The 20,766-nt window shown below is 41.9% G+C and overlaps 2 protein-coding genes across 2 annotated transcripts; both read right to left on the bottom strand.

Moving 5' to 3' along the window:
* Positions 1–5,343: 5,343 nt before the first annotated feature.
* Positions 5,344–6,165, bottom strand: LOC112400840 (zinc finger protein 248-like). The gene has a single exon (XM_024746799.1). It carries the CDS (start codon positions 6,163–6,165, stop codon positions 5,344–5,346), a length of 822 nt encoding a protein of 273 aa, XP_024602567.1.
* A 232-nt stretch (positions 6,166–6,397) lies between these two features.
* On the bottom strand, positions 6,398–20,577 carry LOC112400839 (zinc finger protein 248-like). Its single transcript, XM_024746797.1, has 6 exons — positions 20,565–20,577; positions 16,732–16,790; positions 10,094–10,220; positions 9,740–9,832; positions 6,973–7,118; positions 6,398–6,451 (listed from the first exon to the last, which is right to left on the bottom strand). The coding sequence occupies exons 1-6, from the start codon at positions 20,575–20,577 to the stop codon at positions 6,398–6,400; spliced, it is 492 nt and encodes a 163-aa protein (XP_024602565.1).
* Positions 20,578–20,766: the final 189 nt, after the last annotated feature.

The following is a 20,766-nucleotide window of genomic DNA, read 5'->3' as shown; positions in this document are numbered from 1 at the left end:
CCGTAATGTAATAGGTTTATAATACTTTTCACACAAATAGTACATAAAAAACAAACACAAAAAATAAAACATTTTTAATTTTACAGCATAGTACCTTGAAAAGTACAGTAGTACAATACAACAGCTGGCATACGGGGGCTGGCATCGAGTGAACAGGCAAGAAGAGCTACTGAGGAGGGTGAACTGCAATTTCACTCATGCCTGATGCTGATGGAACGCATGTTCACATCTTTGAAAGTTCTCAACTTGAAGGTTCGTATGTAGGGGACTTACTGTGTATGGAAGTGTCCTATGAATTCTGGGGAAATGGTTGCTTGAATACATCCTTGCTGCCCTCATCTTTCAATTTAAAACCAACTACTGAACATTTTTTGAGGCCAGCAGCTTTTTTGTTTTTGAGGCTAGCATTTTTTGAGGTTTTAGGGTAGAAGCAAGATCTAGTGATCTCTGGGGGCTAGTCTGAGTTCAGTGAGAGCCGGGCCACCAGAGGCCCAGGCCCCTGAGGGACGGTCAGAAGGAAAGAGGGAACATCTGGGAACACTTGACTTATGCAAATCCAAGAACTTCCTGAGAGAGCTGTGTGCCTGCCCCTGTGAGTATTCTTCAGCCTCACTGCTCCAGTGCTCAGAAAGCCGAGGGGGAGTAAATCGGTGTGCTCAATCCTTTCTACCCTGGGAAAATGCCAGATGAGGAGACGAAGGAGCAGAGGGAGTCCTTCTGGGACCAGCGACCCACCAGCCGGAGCACTGCTGACCCAGAAGAGCAAAGACTGCTGGGCGGTCCATGACTCAAGAGCCTGACCTGCCGCAGATCCCCAGCAGCTGAACACGCACCCTGGGGAGTCAGCGAAGGAAAATACCAACGTACCTGCGGGGTCATCGAAATGAGAAAGAGAGAGAACTGCTGTATCACAGAGAACAGCCAGTACAAACCTACAGGAGAAGAGAGAAGGTAATCTGAACAGAAACTGACGATGAAAATGACACCCGAAGGATCCACAGATACAGTGTGACGCGCATGCGTGCACACACACACACAAACACACACACACTCATGTTCTGGATCGAAGGAAAATCTCATATTCAGACTAAACATTTCAGGAGATGAATCAAAGGAGAGGAAGGTTACTGGTGCAACTAGATGTGGAATACCAAATGGAGAAATAAAACACATATCAAAAATTTAAAGAGATGGAAATGATGAGGTGAAATCAGAGAGGTTGGGGCGATGATGGAGGCAACCAAATACCTGTCTATTTGAATTATTCAATATTGGAATTATTATTATTGGAAAAACGGAAATTCGTCAAATGGAGGAAGTGGAAGGCAGGCAATAACGAAACAAAACAATGGAGGAAATTTTCCCTGAAATTTTTCCAACAAAGACCTGATCAGAAGATTTTAAGGGGTCACTGAATTCCAAACAGAGCTTCTCCCCCCCCCCAAAAAAAACAAACACCAAGTATACATATAAAGCTTACCAACCTCCAGAGAGGGAAAATAAGTAACTTACAATGAAAATCAATGAGGCTGGCATTGGACTTCTCATCTGCGATACTGGAAGTAAATGATGATGTAATAATATCTACAGACTTTTGAGGGGAAAAGGGAATCCTAAAGGAAGACTAATAATAATACGGGACTATAAATACTGAAGGATCTCAGCCTGGTACTTGGGGAGGGGCAGGTGGAGAGGAAAAAATTAAAGCATTTAAATCTCTTTGGGACTTGGGGAGCATGATGTAAAAGAATTACTGGCACGAACCCGTGTCCCCCGCCTCAGCAGGCGGACTCTCAACCACTGCGCCACCAGGGAAGCCCAATCGGTCATCTTAATGTGAAGAAATAGATGGTGTTTTTCATATAATGAAAGATTATATAATTGTGACTATGTATTTTTTTTTTTAATATGAAAAAGAAAAGGTAATTGCTAGCTCTATAGAACACCAAAATCTAAAAGAAAAACAGAGGGAATTCCCTGGCTGTCCAGTGGTTAGGACTCCATGTTCTCACTGCCAAGGGCCCGCATTCAATCCCTGGTTGGGGAATTAAGATTCCACAAGCTGTGAGGACCAGCCAAAGAAAACCCAAACAACAACTACAAAAAACCCTCATTAAACTGTATACTTAATATGTGTGTAATTTGTTGTATGTAAATTATACTTTAAAAAAAAAAAGAAAAACAGATAATAAATGGCCATATTATCAAGCCAGAAAAAGGAAGAGAAATAACTAAATAGTAAGCTCGAATTAAAATGGAAGGAATAAAATAAAATATATCCATTTTTACAGTAATCTCAAAGGGACTGAATTGTCCTATTAAAACGCAAGGTGTGCTAAATAGGATTAGAGAACAAAACCCGGGCATATGCTATTGTTAGGAATACTGTATCAGCCAGAAATGCGTGTAACAGAAACCTGAATCACAGTGGTTTAAACATATGAGAAATTTGTTTTTCCTTGTGTAACAAGAGGTAGGTGCAGAGCTAGGGCAGCTGCTCAGAAAAGCTCTAATCTCTACTGTCAATTCTAGATTCCCCTCACCCTTGGCACCTCTGCTGGATATGGCGGCTTACCTGGTGGTGTGACCTTCAACCCTCATTCCTAGGGGATCTGAGCCCTTCCTGGTAACTATGCTGTTCTCAGTTTGAGGCCATGATGGATGGATATGTCCATCTGCCATCAAAATTGGGCACCTGCTCCATAGACCAAGCTCAGGCTTCTTCCTCCTCTGTCAACTGGTCATAAGGGACCTACTTCCCACTGCATGCAGCCATAGGTTTTTTTTTCTTTTTCTTTTGGCAGTGCCAAGTGGCTTGCGGGACCTTAGTTCCCTCACCAGGGATTGAACCCGGGCCCCCAGCACTGGAAGTTTGGAGTCCTAACCACTGGACAGCCAGGGAATTCCCTCAGCCATAGGTTTAAGCCAAGGAGCAGGCAACAGGTGGATGAAATGGGGGTCAGGGTTGCTTACTCACTCAGCTTGCTTGTGCCGTCTGGCCCTCCTCTGCTCAATCTTGACAACTCCGGTGGAAGGGTGAGGGCATGCGGCATCTCTGAAGAAGTCCTCCCAGGAGAGACTCCTTTTGAATCACTGAAAGTGGTGTCTCCCAGAGGAGTCAGAAAGGGGCAGAGGGACATTCTGAACAATGACAAGACCTCCAGTTAGGAATTGTTGAGGTTGGACACTGCCGTGGCAGTCCCCAAATTATAGGAGAAAGAATTATGCTACGTGTCCCTAACTTCAGGTGTGGTACAATGATGGCATCTTCTCTTGATTCATCTCCCCTTATTCCAGTGTTTCCCAACCTTTATTTCTTTAAGTTATAGCTCCTCCAAGGGGACTTTTTAGATATTATTTTTCCTAATTGTCCTCCCCATAAAAATTTAATACCACAGATATACTGCATATCTATTTATGTAATATGGTCCTTTGAGGGCCACAAACCATTGTAATAGCTAAGAATTTTTTCAGGCTTCAAGGACAAACTTTCACCCCCTTGGGGGCAATATTGCCCCTGTTGAGAATGCATGTCTATTCCGTTAAGAAAAAAACTAAAGCAGGCAGGAAAAAAGCAGTATTATAATTTAAATTATCTGATATGTTTATTTGACAGAAACGCAGTGACACACGTAACTGTGAAAAATGTCTCCCCAACACTGTGCATTAATGTGGGTCAATGAAAATGGGTGGCTGAAATGAGGAGACTGGGGACTGGAAGGCAGACCGCTTTCAGCCGGAGCAGAGACGTGGTGGAGTCTTTCATGTGCCACTAGAGCCCTCTGCTGGCCATTTTGGGAACATACCCTAGTAAATTTAATGTAGCCCATTCATTTACCTTCTATTTCCCCAGCATCCCTAACGTGTCATTGATGAGCTCTAGGCTTGGGTTTGAGGCTCAGCAAGGTTTAATAACCTTATGAGAAAAGGTTATTAAAGCCAGAACCACACAGTGGTAAGTGGTAAAGCTGGCATTCAAAGTCAGGTTTGTCTGAATCCAAAGCCCACACTTTCCTCCTCAGGAGGTTGAGGTTCATTTATTTATTCACCTATAGCTGTCCAACTGCTCCAGCATCATTTGTTGAAGTCTATTCTCCTCCACTGAATTCCTTCTGCACCTTTGTAAAAAACCAGTTGGGCATATTTGTGTGGGTCTATTTCCCATATAAAGCTTCCTCCCTAATTGTAAGCCCCTCCTTCCTCCATAGATGTAACTGCTATCCTAGATTTTGTGTTAACCATCCACTGGCTTTCCTTTGTAGTTTTACTGCTTATATATGTATCCCTCAACAGTGTACTGTTGAATTCTTTCTTTTTGAACTTTATATAAATGCAATAACATGGTATTTATATTTTCCTTTTTCATTAAACATTATTGTTTTAAGATAACAATCATGATGTGTATAACTGAGCTTCATTTTCATTGGTGTATGTTATTCCCATTGTATAAACATACCAATATTCATCTAGTCTATTGTTAATGGACATTTGCTACTTTCTCTTTTTCTCAATTGTCATTACAAAACCCTGAAAGGTTGCAATGAACCTTCTTGTACGTTTGTTGGTGCGGATGTGCAAGAGTTTCTTTAGAGCAAGGTTTTCCTGTGATGGAGTTGCTGGCATCCTGGATGAGCCCCTTTTCCTGTCCTTTCTCTGACATGGTGCAGGGTATTGCGTATCTTTGGTCCTCCCACACGCTAAATGCCTGAAGCAGCCTCAATCACAGTGACAACGAATCACCCCAGTATTTCCAAACACCCTTTAGAACGCCCAGTTGTTTTAGGGTATGTATCTAGAAGTACAATTGTTGAGGCACACGTTATGTCACTGTTCAATTTTCACTTATATACTGTATTGTTGAGATTCAGAGAGAGGTGGGTTCCCTATGTAAATCCAACATACATGTAATTCATGTTATATAACACACTCATGCACTATATACCTATCCATATACTTCAGAAGGTCTTCACATATATATTTAACACTGCTGTGCCAATGACCTTAACTTATTCCTGACAAAAGCTCCACTTTCACATTCTATTAAGAACTGAATATTTTATTATCTTTTTTTGTAACAAGTTTGGTATCACATCTGAAATACGATTTCTATTTCCACAAGAACATTTTCCCACAAGAACATTTTTATCCGTATTCCTTAAAATAATACATTTGCCCTCCATATTTTTGAATACTTCTTGAGAGCTTTCACACAATCAAAGCATTCATAGAGAGCTCCTATTTCGCTCCTATATTACTTCTGTAATTCCAATTAGCTCTAACCTGTTGATACTTTCCTACATGTGTTGACATCTAAGCGGTTCTGTCCTATGATTTTGCTGATATTCAACGGCTATGAACTGCAGAGGATGGCTTCTGCACGTGGAGAGTGTTGGTGGGAGTTTTCTTCTTATGTTTTTTTCTTTGATGTTTGGTGAGGGCTGACCTCTGGCTGAAGGTTTTTCTACATTCATTACATTCATAGGGTTTCTCCCCTGTGTGAATTCTCTGATGTTTTGTGAGGGCTGACTTTTCATAGAAGGTTTTCCCACATTCGGGACATCTGTAGGGTTTCTCTCCTGTATGAGTTCTCTGATGTACAATGAGGTTGGATTTCACGCAGAAAGATTTCCAGCATTCATTACATTTATAGGGTTTCTCTCCTGTGTGGGTCCTTTGATGTTGAGTAAGGTTTGACTTCACACAGAAGGTTTTCCCACATTCATTACATTTATAGGGTTTCTCTCCCGTGTGAGTTCTCTGATGTACGGTGAGGGCTGACTTCTGGCAGAAGGATTTTCCACATTCACGACATTTGTAGGGTTTTTCTCCTGTGTGAGTTCTCTGATGCTCAGTGAGGTTGGACTTTACAAAAAAGGACTTCCCACATTCACTACATTCATAGGGCTTTTTTCCTGTGTGCACACTCTGATGTTGAGAAAGGTCTGTTTTCTTAGGGAAGCTGTCCCCACATTTATTACAGTCATAGGTTTTCTTCCCTTTGTGAGCCCTCTGATTTTGAGTGAGGTGTGATTTCTTATTTAAGACCCTCCCACTTTCACTACACTCATTATTTGGTTCCCCCAAGCACATTCTCTGATGTTGACTGAGTTTCAACGTCTTGTGGGATTTCTCACACTTACTACCTTTAAAGCTTTTCTTGCTCATGTTAATTCTCTGCTTTAGAGCGAGGCAGGACTCCTTTTTCACAGCTTTCTCACTATCATTACACTTACTGGGTTTTTCCGTTGTGTGAGTTCTCGGATGTTGAGTCAGGTGTGGCTTTTTGTGGAAGGATTTCCCACACTGGTTACAGTCATAGATTTTCTCTTCTGTATCAGTTCGTTCATTTTGAGTGTGGGATGACTTCTGCAAGGCTTCCTCACCTTTGTTACACTCATCAGGTTTTCCTCCTGTGTGTGTTCTCTGATGTTGAGTAAGGTTCGACTTCTCGCTAAAAGATTTCCCCAATTTGTTACATTCACGGTGAGCTCTCTGATGTGCACGTTTTGACTTCAAGCATGAGGATTTCCTATTTTTACTGGATTCGTGTGGTTTCCTTTCCTTTAGAGTTCTTGGACAAGCACCAAGCTTTAACTTTTGGAGGAAGGCTTGTCCATATTTGTTACCTTCAGAGGGTTTCTCTCTTGTATGAGCTCTCTTACATGCAACAAAGGCTGTTTTTCTGTGAAAAGCTTTCTCACAATGATTATATTCAAGACATTGCTCCAAAGCTGAATTCTTCTGACACTGAATAAAGTCCTCAATTTGTCTGTGGGATTTCCTCTTTTGATCATTTTCACTGGGCTTGTTCCCTGTATGGGTTTTCTCATGCACAGTAGTACGGAATCCACATCCATTGAAATCATTAGATATTTTTCTCACACTGCTTCTATTACTAATAACTAATTCAAAAACACTTTTCAAGTTTGTTACAAATGGGTCACATTGATGGGATATTTTTTTTGAGGGCACTGGATTTGTGGTCATATTAAGTGTTTCTCTGAAGGTTTTATTTCTATCCTCAGTCAATGTTTTGTTGTTGATGAATAAACCTTGCCTCAAATACTTGCCTTCATTTTCTTGGCTTATCTCTTCCATGTTATTGGTTCTTTGGACTTCTAGAAATATAAAAAATTAACATACATTATAAATCTTAACACATTTCTTAAGGAATAGGCTTGTATACAAATGCCCTAAGTTAAGTTAATTCTTAGGTTTCAGACACAGTCTCCTGGGATGAAAGAACTTCTAAGCACATATTTATCCTACTCTTTTAGTTGGTACATGAAAACAAAAACAAAAACACATATTGCAGTAGAAAAAGGGAGAGAAAGCTGAAAATTAATACTAGAAGCTTTGGCTTGTTACAAAAATTACCTCAAAATGGATTGAGAGTTTGAAATAAAACACAAGGAGTGGTGAAGTGAGTCCAAAGGATGTCAGGAAAACAAGTGATCCAAGGATGGAGGGTATTAAAAGAATGGGGCAAAGATAAGGGACACTGAATAGGGAGACAAGGAAGACTAAAGGGTGATCAAGGGAAGGGTCAGGGCAAAGATAGAGGATAAGCCATGTTTGCATATCATTTGATTCTATCAGAGCTAATCAATAGTTATTTGTCTTGACTGACAACTCTACTTTTCCCTCTTTCAATCTGCTGATGTACTGTACCAACTGACTGTGCCCTGTCACAATAGTAATTTTTAATTTCACTTTAAAAATACTGAAGTATAATTGAGTTACAATATTGTGTTAATTTTAGGTGTACAGCAAAGTGATTCGGTTATGCATGTACATATGTATATACCTATATTCTTTTTTCGATTCTTTTCCATTATAGTTTAATACAAGATATTGAATATAGTTCCCTGTGCGATACAGTAAAACCTTGCTGTTTAATTCTACTTTCACATCGTTTTTTATTCCTCTCTGATTTCTCTTTTTTTGTGAGAACTCAAGCACCTGGCTATTCGACTTGGTCTTAGGACCTTTATTAATCTTTGTCTTAAAAATTTTTGGCTATGAGTGATTATTATCTTCTACTATTTTCATTTTATGCAGTAACATTGGTTATATGCTTAAAAACTTAAGACTTTTCTGTAGCAGATAAAACAAATAGAGGCCAATATGCTAGCAAGAAAAATCTGATATTGGATTTTCATACTTAGACTTTATACTAGATTTTTATACCTAAATTCACAACACATGTTCAACTGATCATCCCACAAGCCTACAGTATTGTAGCTCCTATCAGACCAGGGTATTTAATTCCATCAATTGTGTGTTTCCAACAACAAATACACTCTCATGGTCTTCACTTAGCACATATTATGTCCTTAGCTCTACTCAGAACCTAGATATCCTTCAGAGTAATGCTACTATTCCACTGTTAAAAACAAATCTCAACACTTTAAGTTCCATTTGTGGTAAAATCGCCAAGTAAATACTGTCTGTATAATATGTTCTAACACTATTTCCACAGCTACGTTACTTTCTCTCTATTTCTGCGAACAAGCCTGACTTTCATTGCTTTTGGCAGTTTTTCCACTTTTTTTTTAAAGCTTGGGATTTCAGCTGCCTCGAACCTATAAGAAAAATGGAATTGACATTAAATTTTTTTTCCTTGTGGCCTTTGGATAATTTGCAGGGGGAAAAAAAGGGCGATGCTGACTATATTTGCATCTGCATATTGGGAATTCACTCTTTGCTTCTAAAAAACACTTTTTTCACGTGGCTCCTGGGAAACCCCTGACTCCTGATTCTCCCTCTACCATAGTGGGTGCTCCTTCTTGGTCTCTTTTGCTAGAGCCCTATGTCTCCGTGACCTCCAAATGTAATGCTCAAGGGTGCAATCCCTGACCTCTTCTCTTACCTACTATCTTACTCAGAGTAGAATTCAGTCTTACCAGGCCTATAAAGCTTTGCCTCTAGCTAACTCTCTGACATCATCTGCTGCTTTCTCCTCACTGAACCCCCTCCGGTCCCACCAACTTCCCTGCTGTTCTCTGACTACACCAGGCACGCTCCTGTCTCACAGGCTTGGCATCTGCTGTTCCTTGATCTGGAATCTCTCAGATAACTCGTCACTCACTCCATCCCTTCATTCAAGACTCCATTCTACTCTCCTGTTCAAATGTCCACCTCCTCAAAGGGGCCTTCCCTGACTTCCTTTTGAAAAAGGACTCCCTGTCGGTCTCCATCCCCTTCATCTGACTTTAATTTATCAGAGTACCAATTACTACCAGACATATTACATATGGATCTGCTATTTGGATCTGACAGGAGCAGAGACTTTGCTTTTGTATCTCCTGTGACTTAGAACATGACTGGTGCATAGCTGGTGCTTCGTAAATATTTATTGAATAAAATGATCCATCAACAAATGCATATTTACAGAACATTTGGCACAGGAGAGAACGTAAAGGATGGCCATTATTGAACAGAGAGAAAAACAGAGAAATAAAGGTCTAGGATGAGGAAGGCAGCAACTGGATTCTATAAAAACCAAGCGAATCTCTCTCTATAAAATCAAACAGAAAACAAAGAGCATTTATACATGAGAGTGATATATGGAGGCTTAATATCTAAGGTATGGTAGTCATCTGCCTTTAGTCACTCCTAAAAGTCTGGAGCCTCTAAAAGAGATTCCTAAAACCCATTTCAAAGATACTACCCCCTGAACTGGCCGCTTTGGATCCAGTTTCCCTTGGCTGCCTTCCAGGTGACCTCATTAACTCACCTGGGTGGCTCTCACTTGGGAGTTGTCCCTTTAATATCCACGGTTCTTCTTGTTCCAACTTGAGTATCAGCTCAGGTTTGGAAACACAGTGACCTGTTGTGGGAAACGACATGGGACTTGGCAAAGTTGCTTAGGAGTCAAGCCCTTTGAAGAATCAGAAGGGAGAAGCTTTAGGAGCTGTAGAATGATGGGGACCCTTTCACTAGGGAGGTGAGAATACAATATCCTTTCAAGTTCCCTAAAAGGTTTTTGAATCCAAAATCTCAAACCCAAAATGCATGATGCGCTAAAATGACTTGGTTGCTAAGACAGGAAATGCATGCTGTCGGGAGCTGCACGGGAAGCTGGGCTTACCCAGGGACACCAGGTGCCCGTAGTTCTCCAGCATCACATCCCTGTACAGGAGCCTCTGAGCACGGTCCAGCAACTGCCATTCCTTCTGGGTGAAGTCCACTGATACATCCTCGAACAACACGGATCCCTGTAATAGCCCAAGGCTGCTCAGTCTGCAGTGCTCAAGACCAGATGGCACGGGAAATATGTAGGGGGTACTGATCCTACCGTATTCACTGTAAAGAGTTGCCCAGAAAATGTTATAAAGGTCGTCTACCACATACCTTCCATCATGTTATACAGGCAGACCCCAGAGATATTGCAGGTTTGGTTCCAGACTACTGCAATCGAGTCACACGAATTTTGGGGGGTTTCTCAGTGCATATAAACATTATATTTATGCTATTTACTAAGCGTGCAATAGCATTATATCTAAAAAAGCAATGTACATGCCTTAATTTAAAAAGTTTATTGCTAAAAAAATGCTAACAATCGAGCCTTCAGCAAGTTGTAATCTTTTTGCTGGTGGAGGGTCTAGCCGTGATGTTGGTGGCTGATCAGGGTGGTGGCTGCTGAGAGCTGAGGTGACCATGGCAATTTCTTAAAATAAGACAACAATGAATTTTGCCGCATTGATTGATTCTTCCTTTCACGAACGATTTCTCTTTAGCATGCAATGTTGTTTGATAGTATTTTACCCACAGTAGGACTTGTTTCAAAATCGGAGTCAATCCTCTTAAACCCTGCCACTGCTTTATCAACTAAGTATGTGTAATATTCTAAATCCTTTGTTGTCATTTCAACAATCTTTGCAGCATCTTTCCCAGGAGCAGATTCCATCTCAAGGAACCACTTTCTTTGCTCATCCAAAAGATGCAACTCCTCATCTGCTAAAGTTTTATCATGAGATGGCAGCAATTCAATCACAGCTTCAGGCACCACTTCTAATTTTAATCCTATTGCTATTTCCACCACTCCTGAAGTTACTTCCTCCACTGAAGTCTTGAACCCCTCAAAATCATCCTTGGGGGTTGGAATCAACTTCTTCCAAACTCTTGTTAATGTTGATATGTTGACTTCTTCCCATGAATTACAAATGTTCTTCATGGCATCTAGAATGGCAAATGCCTTCCAAAAGGTTTTCAATTTATTTTGCCCAGATCCATCAGAGGAATACCTATCTACAGCAGCTATCACCTTATTTTTTTAAATTAATTAATTTATTTTTGGCTGCTTTGGATCTTTGTTGTGCGGGTTTTCTCTAGTTGCGGCGAGCGGGGACTACTCTTTCATTGTGGTGACAGTCTTCTCATTGCGGTGGCTTCTCTTGTTGCAGAGCACGGGCTGTAGGCGCACAGGTTTCAGTAGTTGTGGCACGCAGCCTCAGTAGTTGTGGCTCACGGGCTCTAGAGTGCAGGCTCAGTAGTTGTGGCGCACGGGATTAGTTGCTCTGCGGCATGTGGGATCTTCCTGGACCAGGGCTTGAACCAATCCCCTGCATTGGCAGGCGGATTCTTAACCACTGCACCACCAGGGAAGCCCAGCTATCACTTATGAAGTGTACTTCTTAAAGAAATTACTCCTTGCTCCATGAGCTGCACAACGCATGTTGTGTTAGCAGGCATGAGAACAACATTAATCTCATTGTCCAGCTCCATCATAGCTCCTGGGTGACCAGGTGCATTGTCAATGAGCAGTAATATTTTGAAAGGAATCTTCTTTTTTTTGGGGGGGGCAGTGGGTCTCAACAGTGGGATTAAAATATTCAGGAAACCATGTTATAAACAGATGTGCTGGCATCCAGGCTTTGTTGTTCTATTCACAGAGCCCAGGCAGAGTAGACTGAGCATAATTCTTAAGGGTCCTAGGATTTTAAGAATGGTAAGTGAGCACTGGCTTCAACTTCAAGTCACCAGCTGCATTAGCCACTAACAAGAGAGTCAGCCTGTCCTTTGAAGCCAGGCATTGACTTCTCCTCTCTAGCTATGAAAGTCCTAGATAGCAGCTTCCTGACCTCTCTCAGCTTTCATAATATTGAAGAGAGTTAGGGTCTTTCTCTAGATTAGTCTTTGGCTTAAGGAAATGTTGTGGCTGCTTTGATCTTCTACTCAGACCACTAAAACTTCCTCTGTGTCAGCAATAAGACTGTTTCGCTTTCTTATCATTTGCGTGTTCACTGAAGTAGCACTTTTAATTTCCTTCAAGAACTTTTCCTTTGCATTCACAACTTGGCTGTTTGGCACAAAAGGCCTAGCTTTCAGCCTGTCTCAACTTTCAACATGCCTCCCTTGCTAAGCTTAATCATTTCTAGCTTTTGATTTTAAATGAGAAACTGTTCCTTTCACTTGAACACTTAGAAACCATCGTAGGGCTATTAAGTGGCCTAATTTCAATAGTGTTGTATCTCAGGGGATAGGGGGGTCTAAGGAGAGGGAGAGAGATGGGGGAAGAGCTGGTCAGAGGAGCAGTCAGAACACAAAAAACATTTATAGATTAAGTTTGCCATCTTATATGGGCAAAGTTCATGGTGCCCCAAAACAATTATAATGGTAACATCAAAGATCGCTGATCACAGATCACCCTAACAAATACAATAATAATGAAAACGTTTGAAATATTACAAGAATTGCCAAAATGTGACACAGAGACACGAAGTGAGCAAATTCTGTTGTAAAAATGGCACCAATAGGCGCAGTGGTTGAGAGTCCGTCTGTCGATGCAGGGGACACAGGTTCGTGCCCCGGTCCAGGAAGATCCCACATGCCGCGGAGCAGCTAGGCCCGTGAGCCATGGCCGCTGAGCCTGCGCGTCCGGAGCCTGTGCTCCGCAACGGGAGAGGCCACAGCAGTGAGAGGCCCGCGTACCGCAAAAAAAAAAAAAAAAAAAGGCACCAATAAACTTGCCTGATGCAGGGTTGCCACAAACCTTCAATTTGTAAAAAAAATGCAGTATCTGTAAAACTCAATAAAGCAAAGTACAATAAAATGAAGCCTGCCTGTATTTTGTTGGAGAAAGAGAAATCATACCAGAAATACTCTGCCTCTATCTTTAGTTGGTGATTCATAAAACAATTTGAGTTCCTCTACAGGCCTACAATTGTCCTAGCCATAGAGGATGCTAAGGTAAGACACTTGTCCTGTTTTTTTTTTAATTTATTTTATTGAAGTACAGTTGATTTACAATGTTGTGCTAATTTCTACTGTACAGCACAGTGATTCAGTTATACATATATATACATACTTTTTCATTCTCTTCTATTATGGTTTATCACAGGATATTGAATATACTTCCCTGTTCTATACAGTAGGACCTTGTTGTTTATCCATCCTGTATATTAATAGTTTGCATCTTCTAACCCCGAACTCCCAATCCGTCCCTCCCCCCCCCTCCCCCCCCCCCCCCCGGCAACCACAAGTCTGTTCTCTATGTCTATGGGTCTGTTTCTGTTTTGCAGATAAGTTCATTTGTGTCATATTTTAGATTCCACACATAAGTGATATCACACGGTATTTGTCTTTCTCTTTCTGACTTAGTTCATTTAGTATGATGATCTCTAGGTCCATCCATGTTGATGCAAATGGCGTTATTTCATTCTTTTTTACGGCTGAGTAGGATTCCATCGTGTATGTGTGACACTGGTCCTGTCTTTAAGGAGTTTACAGAATGATGGGACTTTCTACATAAACACAGACATGCAGTAATAAATTACAGGAACCATGAAAAAATGTGTGTACGAGGTAGAGTGAGGTCACAGAGGGAGGGGGGGTTAAATCTCAGTTTTTTCAGGGCATGCTTCATGGAGGAGAAAAAGATTTGATTGCACAACCTAACCTCCTCTGCCTCCAAAACTACAGCAGTGAGAGTCATAAAAACACCAATATACTTCTCAGAGCAGAGGAAGTTTCTGGAAGATATAGAGTAGGAGGCAGATACTGGAGGCATTGTGCTTGCCCCTTAATGCAAACATAGAACACGCAAAAGTCTCAAGTTCTGTTCAGAGCTCGGAGAGACCTCCCAGCTCAGCAGCAGCTGCAGCTGGAAGCCGAGATGGGCTCTGGGCTGAAGAACAGTGAACATGAGTCACGGAAGGGCTGCCACACTCCTGACCCCCAGGAGGGGTGGGCTGAGGGTTAACACTCAGGAGAACATTCCCTGTAAAAAGCAAGGAACTTCAACAAGGACTTGCTCTACAGTACAGGGAACTCTACTCAACATTGTAATACCCTATATGGGACAAGAATCGATACATGTACACGTATAACTGAATCACTTTGCTGTACACCTGAAACTAACACGACATTGTTAGTCAGCTCTACTCCAGTATAAAATAAAATTAAAAAAAAAAAAAGCAAGGAACTGCCTCTAGGTGTCTGCGTGAACTTTGCATCCAAAGAGAGGAGCAGGGTACTGTGCTTAGTCCCCTGATTCGGTCACAGCTTTTGTTTTAAGGCAACTCTGGGGAAACAGGCTATCATGCTCTGCTATCAGGTAAGGCACTACCCCCTTTGGCGGGCGGAAGGGGGTCCCCTCAAGCTTTGTCCCTCTCTGGAGAGCCTAAGGGAAGCCTGTTCTGTACACAGAACCCAATAATCCGTATAAGAGGCCCCAAGTCAGTCCTTTCGTTCAAAGGAAAATCTTGCCAAGGAAACAGACCTCTGCCTTGCCGAGCATCACACATCAGCCGCCCACATTGATCTAATGAGGTCTTTACCTTTCTCTTCATACAGAAGACAGCAAAGGGTCCAGATGCTGGAGGGAAAACAATGATCTGAGAAAGCAGCATCAGGAGTAACAGATTTGAAGACTGCTAAACAAATTTAGTGCCAGTAAAAAGCAACAGCCTGAAAGATAAGTACCAAGACCAAAAGACTGAGGACTATGAAAACAAATGTAAGTAAAGATACTGAAGAGAATAATTTTTAAGTATTCCCATTGGTGTCTGCAAATCATATACGAGAGTCTTATTTCCCTAAAAGGAGAAAAGTTGGCTATGAACACAGAAAAAGGATACAGATATTAAATATTCTTTTGCTGACTTAGGACAACAACAAAAAACCCAAAAACTCTTAAGATAAGACTTGAAAACAAAATGACCCAAATGACAAAAATGAGCAAATCTCTCAACGCACAGAATAAAAACATGGAAAAATGGAAATGATGAAAGTAAAGGAGCACAGAGGGCCGACTGGGGAGAGGCACTGACCGTCTCAATTTCTGGGTGGCAGGAACAAAGAGAGTGGAGGGAAGGAAATAATCACAGAAAGAACCGAAAATGTCCCAGAGCAAGTCAGTCTTCATCTCCATAGGATCCATCCAATTACCAAGCAGGCACTCTGAAAAAAGACAGGCAGCCAGACACACTGCCTGCGGAAATACCTGAAGCCCAAGGATAATGAAAAACTCGCAAGAAGAAAAAATAAAACCGGTTACTACAAAGGAATGAGAATCAAGCTGCCACACGACTTCTCAGTCTCCCCAAATACTAGGAGATAATGCAGATGATCCATAATCTTCTGAAGGAAAGGGATTTCAACCCCAAATTCTATAACCAGTCGATCATTCATGGAGTGGGGCAGAATAAAGGCCCTTTCGGATACCCAGACTCAGAAGGCATATAATCACATAGTGATTCTGTAGACCGCTCCAGAGGCCTCTATCAAGACTCAGCAGAATCTGGGAAGGAATGCATGCCATACGGAACTCGTGGTGGACAGACAGAGCTACAGGAACTGGTTCTTGGTACAGCCAGAGAGGGTGGGTGACTTATAGACTATGAAAGGGAAGCGTGCGTGGAGCTAAGATTTACTTTATTTTATATGTCCTATGTCTTCTCTGGCAACCCTAGGCCTAAGAGATCTCCCATTCCAAGATCTTGGGCTGGTTGGAACACAAGCAGATGATGACTTACTCCCAACAAAGGGTGGAAAGTTTGCAGTGGACTTGGACTCCAGGTCTCCATCTGGCCAAATTTCTAATGATGTATCCTTAGAATGATTGCAGTTACAAGCTCTTGAGAAGTTATTTACTTTTACTTCAGTGAAAAGGGGATAATAAAAGTGCCTACCTCCTAATGCTGTTGTCAGAATTACATGAGCTAATCCAGGTAAGGAATTTAAGAGTGACTGGAGCATAATAAGCAGCCCTAAATTGTAGGTAATATTATAACTGACTATTATAATTCTGTCACTTTATCTTCAAACTTGGGACAGCAAAAATAAGTGGGAAATGTATATTAGAATTGAAATAATTATTGTTTAAGTAGCTAGAAGATGTGATACGATTGTTAACAAAGAATTCTAAGAATACATAATTATTATGTAAAGAGAAAATGAAATAAAGAATATTTAGTGCATTTCCACAAAGCCCGAGGTAAGGGAGGAGTGTATCTTATTTGGATGAAACTACAGATGAAAATGTTCTTGCTGTTAGTAGAAAAATGTGTTCACATATGTGTTAAACACATCAAAGGTAATAATGGAATAAAAATAAAATACAGACCTTCAAAACCAGTAGAAGAAGAAAGAAGGAAAGTAAAATAAAACAGGAAAACGTTGGGAAATGAAAAGATGAGGAAGGACAATTGACAAGAAAGTTATTAAAAATGCAGAGCAACTCTTAGATGTCACTGAAAAATACTGAGTAATAAGTAAACAACTCACCTGGGCTGTGTTCATTTTCTCCTGCTCCTGGAAAAGTTTAGAGAACTGTGAAGGCAGAGCTGAAGGAAAGGGAGAGAGCAAAGAAATTGTGAGAAATATGATCAACCTTGAAGGTCCTTATAGCAACTTGCCTAGAAATCCCCCATGTATTAGCTGACAGTCACATGGTGGGAGATTGTCTCTGACCCTTCAGAAGGGGCAGGCATGCTGAGGGGACTCTTGCAACCCTGGTGTAACCAGGGGGAGCTAAAAGAAGCAGGCTTTTCATTGTGGAGAGTAAATATTTTTTCCTTATTGGTTTCTTACAATTTACAGCCTTCTTTGATTTAATAGCAGACAAATATAAAATAAGGTAAAATCCAACTAAGAAAGACCTGGTTAAACCCAGATAACATAGCAAGGATGCCATGCTGTGCTTTTGGTTATTATTAAACCTGTTACATTTCTGAAGTTTTTGATGTCTGGGATTTACATTAAAATAATCCAGTAGAGGGCTTCCCTGGTGGCATACTGGTTAAGAATCCACCTGCCAAGACAGGGGACATGGGTTCGTGCCCTGGTCCGGGAAGATCCCACCTGCCGCGGAGCAGCTAAGCCTGCGCACCACAACTACCGAGCCTGCGCTCTAGAGCCTGCGTGCCACAACTACTGAGCCCGCGCGCCTAGAGCCTGTGCTCCGCACGAGAGAAGCCACTGCAATGAGAAGCCCACGCACCGCAATGAAGAGTAGCCCCCGCTCACCGCAACTAGAGAAAGCCAGTGCGCAGGGACGAAGACCCAACACAGCTAAAAAAATTAAATTAATTAATTAAAAAATAATAATAATCCAGTAGAAGAAGGTGGAGGGGGAAAGTGTATGCACATGTGCGTATGTGCGTGCATGTTGGTGGCAGGGAGGATATATATGTTAATAATTGCTGAAGCTGTGACAAGTATATACAGTCATATTATTTTCTTTACTGTTGTATGTTTTGAATAGTTCCATTTTAAAAAGTGTATAAAATGATGCAACAACCAAAACCTGATAGAAATTCTACTGATATTTTTAACTCCGTGAAGTTAAAGAATTAATAGGAACTTCTGACAACAGGGATAGGGGTGCTTTAACAAGTCTATTTTTTTTAAAAGGGATTTATTCTCCTTTGGTTCCAGTGTCTTCAAAGGATGTTTTACTAAGACACTTGTTTTGACTTAACTGAGATGCGGTGGGCAGAACAGTGGCTGGGGAGGCAGGGGCCCTGGATGCGCCTTTTGGTTCCACCACTTACGAATAATACAAAGCTAGATTATAAGAATGTGGGTATAATAATATTAGTGATACCAACAATACTCGCATAGTGCTAACTATGTAACAGACATTGTTCTAAGTCCTTTACATATATTACCTTAAATGGAGCAAGATGAGGAATTTGGGAATAACATCTACACCCCAGTGTATATAAAACAGATAAACAACAAGGACTTACTGTATAGCACAGAGAACTATACTCAATATTTTATAATAACCTATATGGGAAAAGAATTTGAAAAAGAATATATATATGCATAACTGAATCACTCTGTTGTACACCTGAAACTAACACAACACTGTAAATCAACTATACTTCAATAAAAAAAATATATATAATAGAAAAACCCAAAAAAACCCAAAACAAAAAATAAAGCAGAAATTAAAAATTTAACACACACCTACAAAATTCCAAGTCCATTTGTGTAAGCAATTTCCCCCAAACCTTCAAGAAAAACAATAATCTACAGAATACATGCCAGAAACAGAAAAATAAACTTCCCCAATGCAATCTGTATGGCTCCTGTACTCTTGAGGCCAATGTCAGTTTAGGATAAGTGGAGAAAAACCTAGCCACTTGTTTCCCCGTATAAACTTAGATGCAAAAATCCTAACAAGGATTAACAAACTAAATAAAGCAATTCAATTAAAAAAGTTTTTTAAAGAGCAAGCTGTAGGTACTATTATCCCATTTTATAGATGAGGAAATTGAGAAGTTAAAGTAACGCTGTAGAGCTGGGCTTTGAACCCTGGCGGTGTGGCTCCAGAAACCCTGTATTTAACCCCACGCTAATTACTTCCTTAGGCCCCCAACTGAGGCAGGATTACAGAACTCCTGAAAACTCTTCCTGTACCCGGATAAAGTCAGGGATGCGGGGGGGCATATCTCTAAATTCATGTGATGATGGGCGTGGCTTGAGGGCTGTGCAAAATCCCGGAAGAGGGGCTGGAGAATTAAGGGCATCTGGGAGGAGTTTCTGGGAGTAGTGGAGAGAGTGCCTCCCTAGCCCTCCTCCCAGACGTGTCCTCATCAACCGTCCTCAGAATTTCCTCTTCCTGAGAAGCCTGCCTCCTGCCCACCACCCTCAGCCCAATTCCCCCTCCCTTTGAAAAGTTGGCCCACACCTCACGGACCAATGGTTCTCCACAACCTCTGGTGTGGTGGTGTTACTCAGGGCAGAAGCAGCAGGAATTGCTTCCAAGCAAGCAAACAGAGAACCTGCTTGTTTCTGGGATCTCTGCCCTGCAGCTGTGGTGAGCGTGTCCGGGTAGCGTGAGGATCTCCCTGGTAAGAGTCCTACTCCTGGTAACCTCTCCTTCTTTCCTCACAAGAGCTGTGTGATCCAGGGAAAACTTGTACCTGGCTGGGGCGGGGGGAGGGTAAATTCAAACAACTGGAATCTTCAGCCCCAGTCCCAACTCTCTCTTGCAATGAATTCCCCATCCTCTACAACAGAAGTTCTCAGAGTGGTCCCCAACCAGCAGCATCAGTGTCACCTGGGAACTTGATAGAAATGCAAATTCTTGGGCCCCTCCCCAAACCTCCTGAACCAGAAACTCTGGGGGTGAGGCCCAACAGAGCTATTGGGTTTTAACAAGCCCTTCAGCTGTTTCTGATACATACTTTTTTGAGAACCACTCCCAGAAAATCTCCAGAGCTTCTGGAGAAGACTCAGTCCCTGTACACTCCAGGTCCTTCCCTGTGGCTCTTAGGGACATGCCACTCTGCTTAGTCCTGAGAAGGATGAGCTGCTAGACAAAACCCAGCATGGGATTTGGAAATAAAACTGTTTGAGGTTTGTAATCCCAGCTCCTTCAATTACTGGCCTGGAGACTTCCCCTCCAGAGTCTTGGTTTTCTTGTCAGTTAAAATGGGATGGGTAATACTGACTTTCCAGGGGGTCTTTGAGAACCAATAACGATCTTAATGAAAACAACAGTGATAAAGGCAATTAACATTTCCCGGGTGCTTAGTGAATGCCAGGACCGCTGCTGAGTGTTTACAGGTTATCTTAATTCAATCCTCAAAACGACTTTGAGACAGGTTTTTGGAATAACTTCCTTTGGCAGATGGGGAAACTGAGACTTAGAGGCTCATCATTTTGTCCATGGAGACTCAGGGGCCAGGCTAGAATTTGAACTTGTCTTAAATCAGCCTGCACATAATAAATGTTATCAGAATTTATTCTCACCCCCGCCGGTGTCCTGGATTTGACTCGATAATGAATGGTTGGCCAGGGCACATGCAAATTCGAGGAGCTTCTGGAAACAGCTCGTTACCATTAGGATGCTTTTTCTCAGCGCACTTCATTCTGACCTAGTAACCCGCGCTTCTCCCTTAGCCTCTTCGTGGAACCTGTAGGTCCGTAGCCAAGCTGCTCTGTCACTTGGCTTTCTTTAGCGGCAAATGCAGACCAGACTCAGGAACAAGTGCTATATAGGGTCTCAGCCTGCGTGGGATTCGCGCAAGTTTTTGCTTCCACCAGGTGTGGGCATAAAACCTACCCCAAGCTCAGCAAAACCCCCCTCCAAACTAGGTTCTCACCTGTAGCGCACATCCTTCGTGCAGGACCCCTCACTGAGCAATGCGTAGACCCGAAGGCTCCGGAATTATCTGCCGCGCGAAGCTGGAGACCAGGGAGCGGGCGAACAATGAGGAGAACTGCACATGCGCAGAAGGAGCCGTGAGGGGCCAGTTCCCTGCGCTCTCCTCCCGGTAATCCTTCAAATTCGGGACTCCGTTTCCC

The sequence above is a fragment of the Neophocaena asiaeorientalis genome, unplaced genomic scaffold, assembly GCF_003031525.2.
Source record: "Neophocaena asiaeorientalis asiaeorientalis breed wild unplaced genomic scaffold, Neophocaena_asiaeorientalis_V1.1 scaffold132, whole genome shotgun sequence".
NCBI classification, from domain to species: Eukaryota; Metazoa; Chordata; class Mammalia; order Artiodactyla; family Phocoenidae; genus Neophocaena; species Neophocaena asiaeorientalis.
Note: the sequence above shows the minus strand (reverse complement) of the source record. Positions and strands in the feature narration are given on the sequence as shown.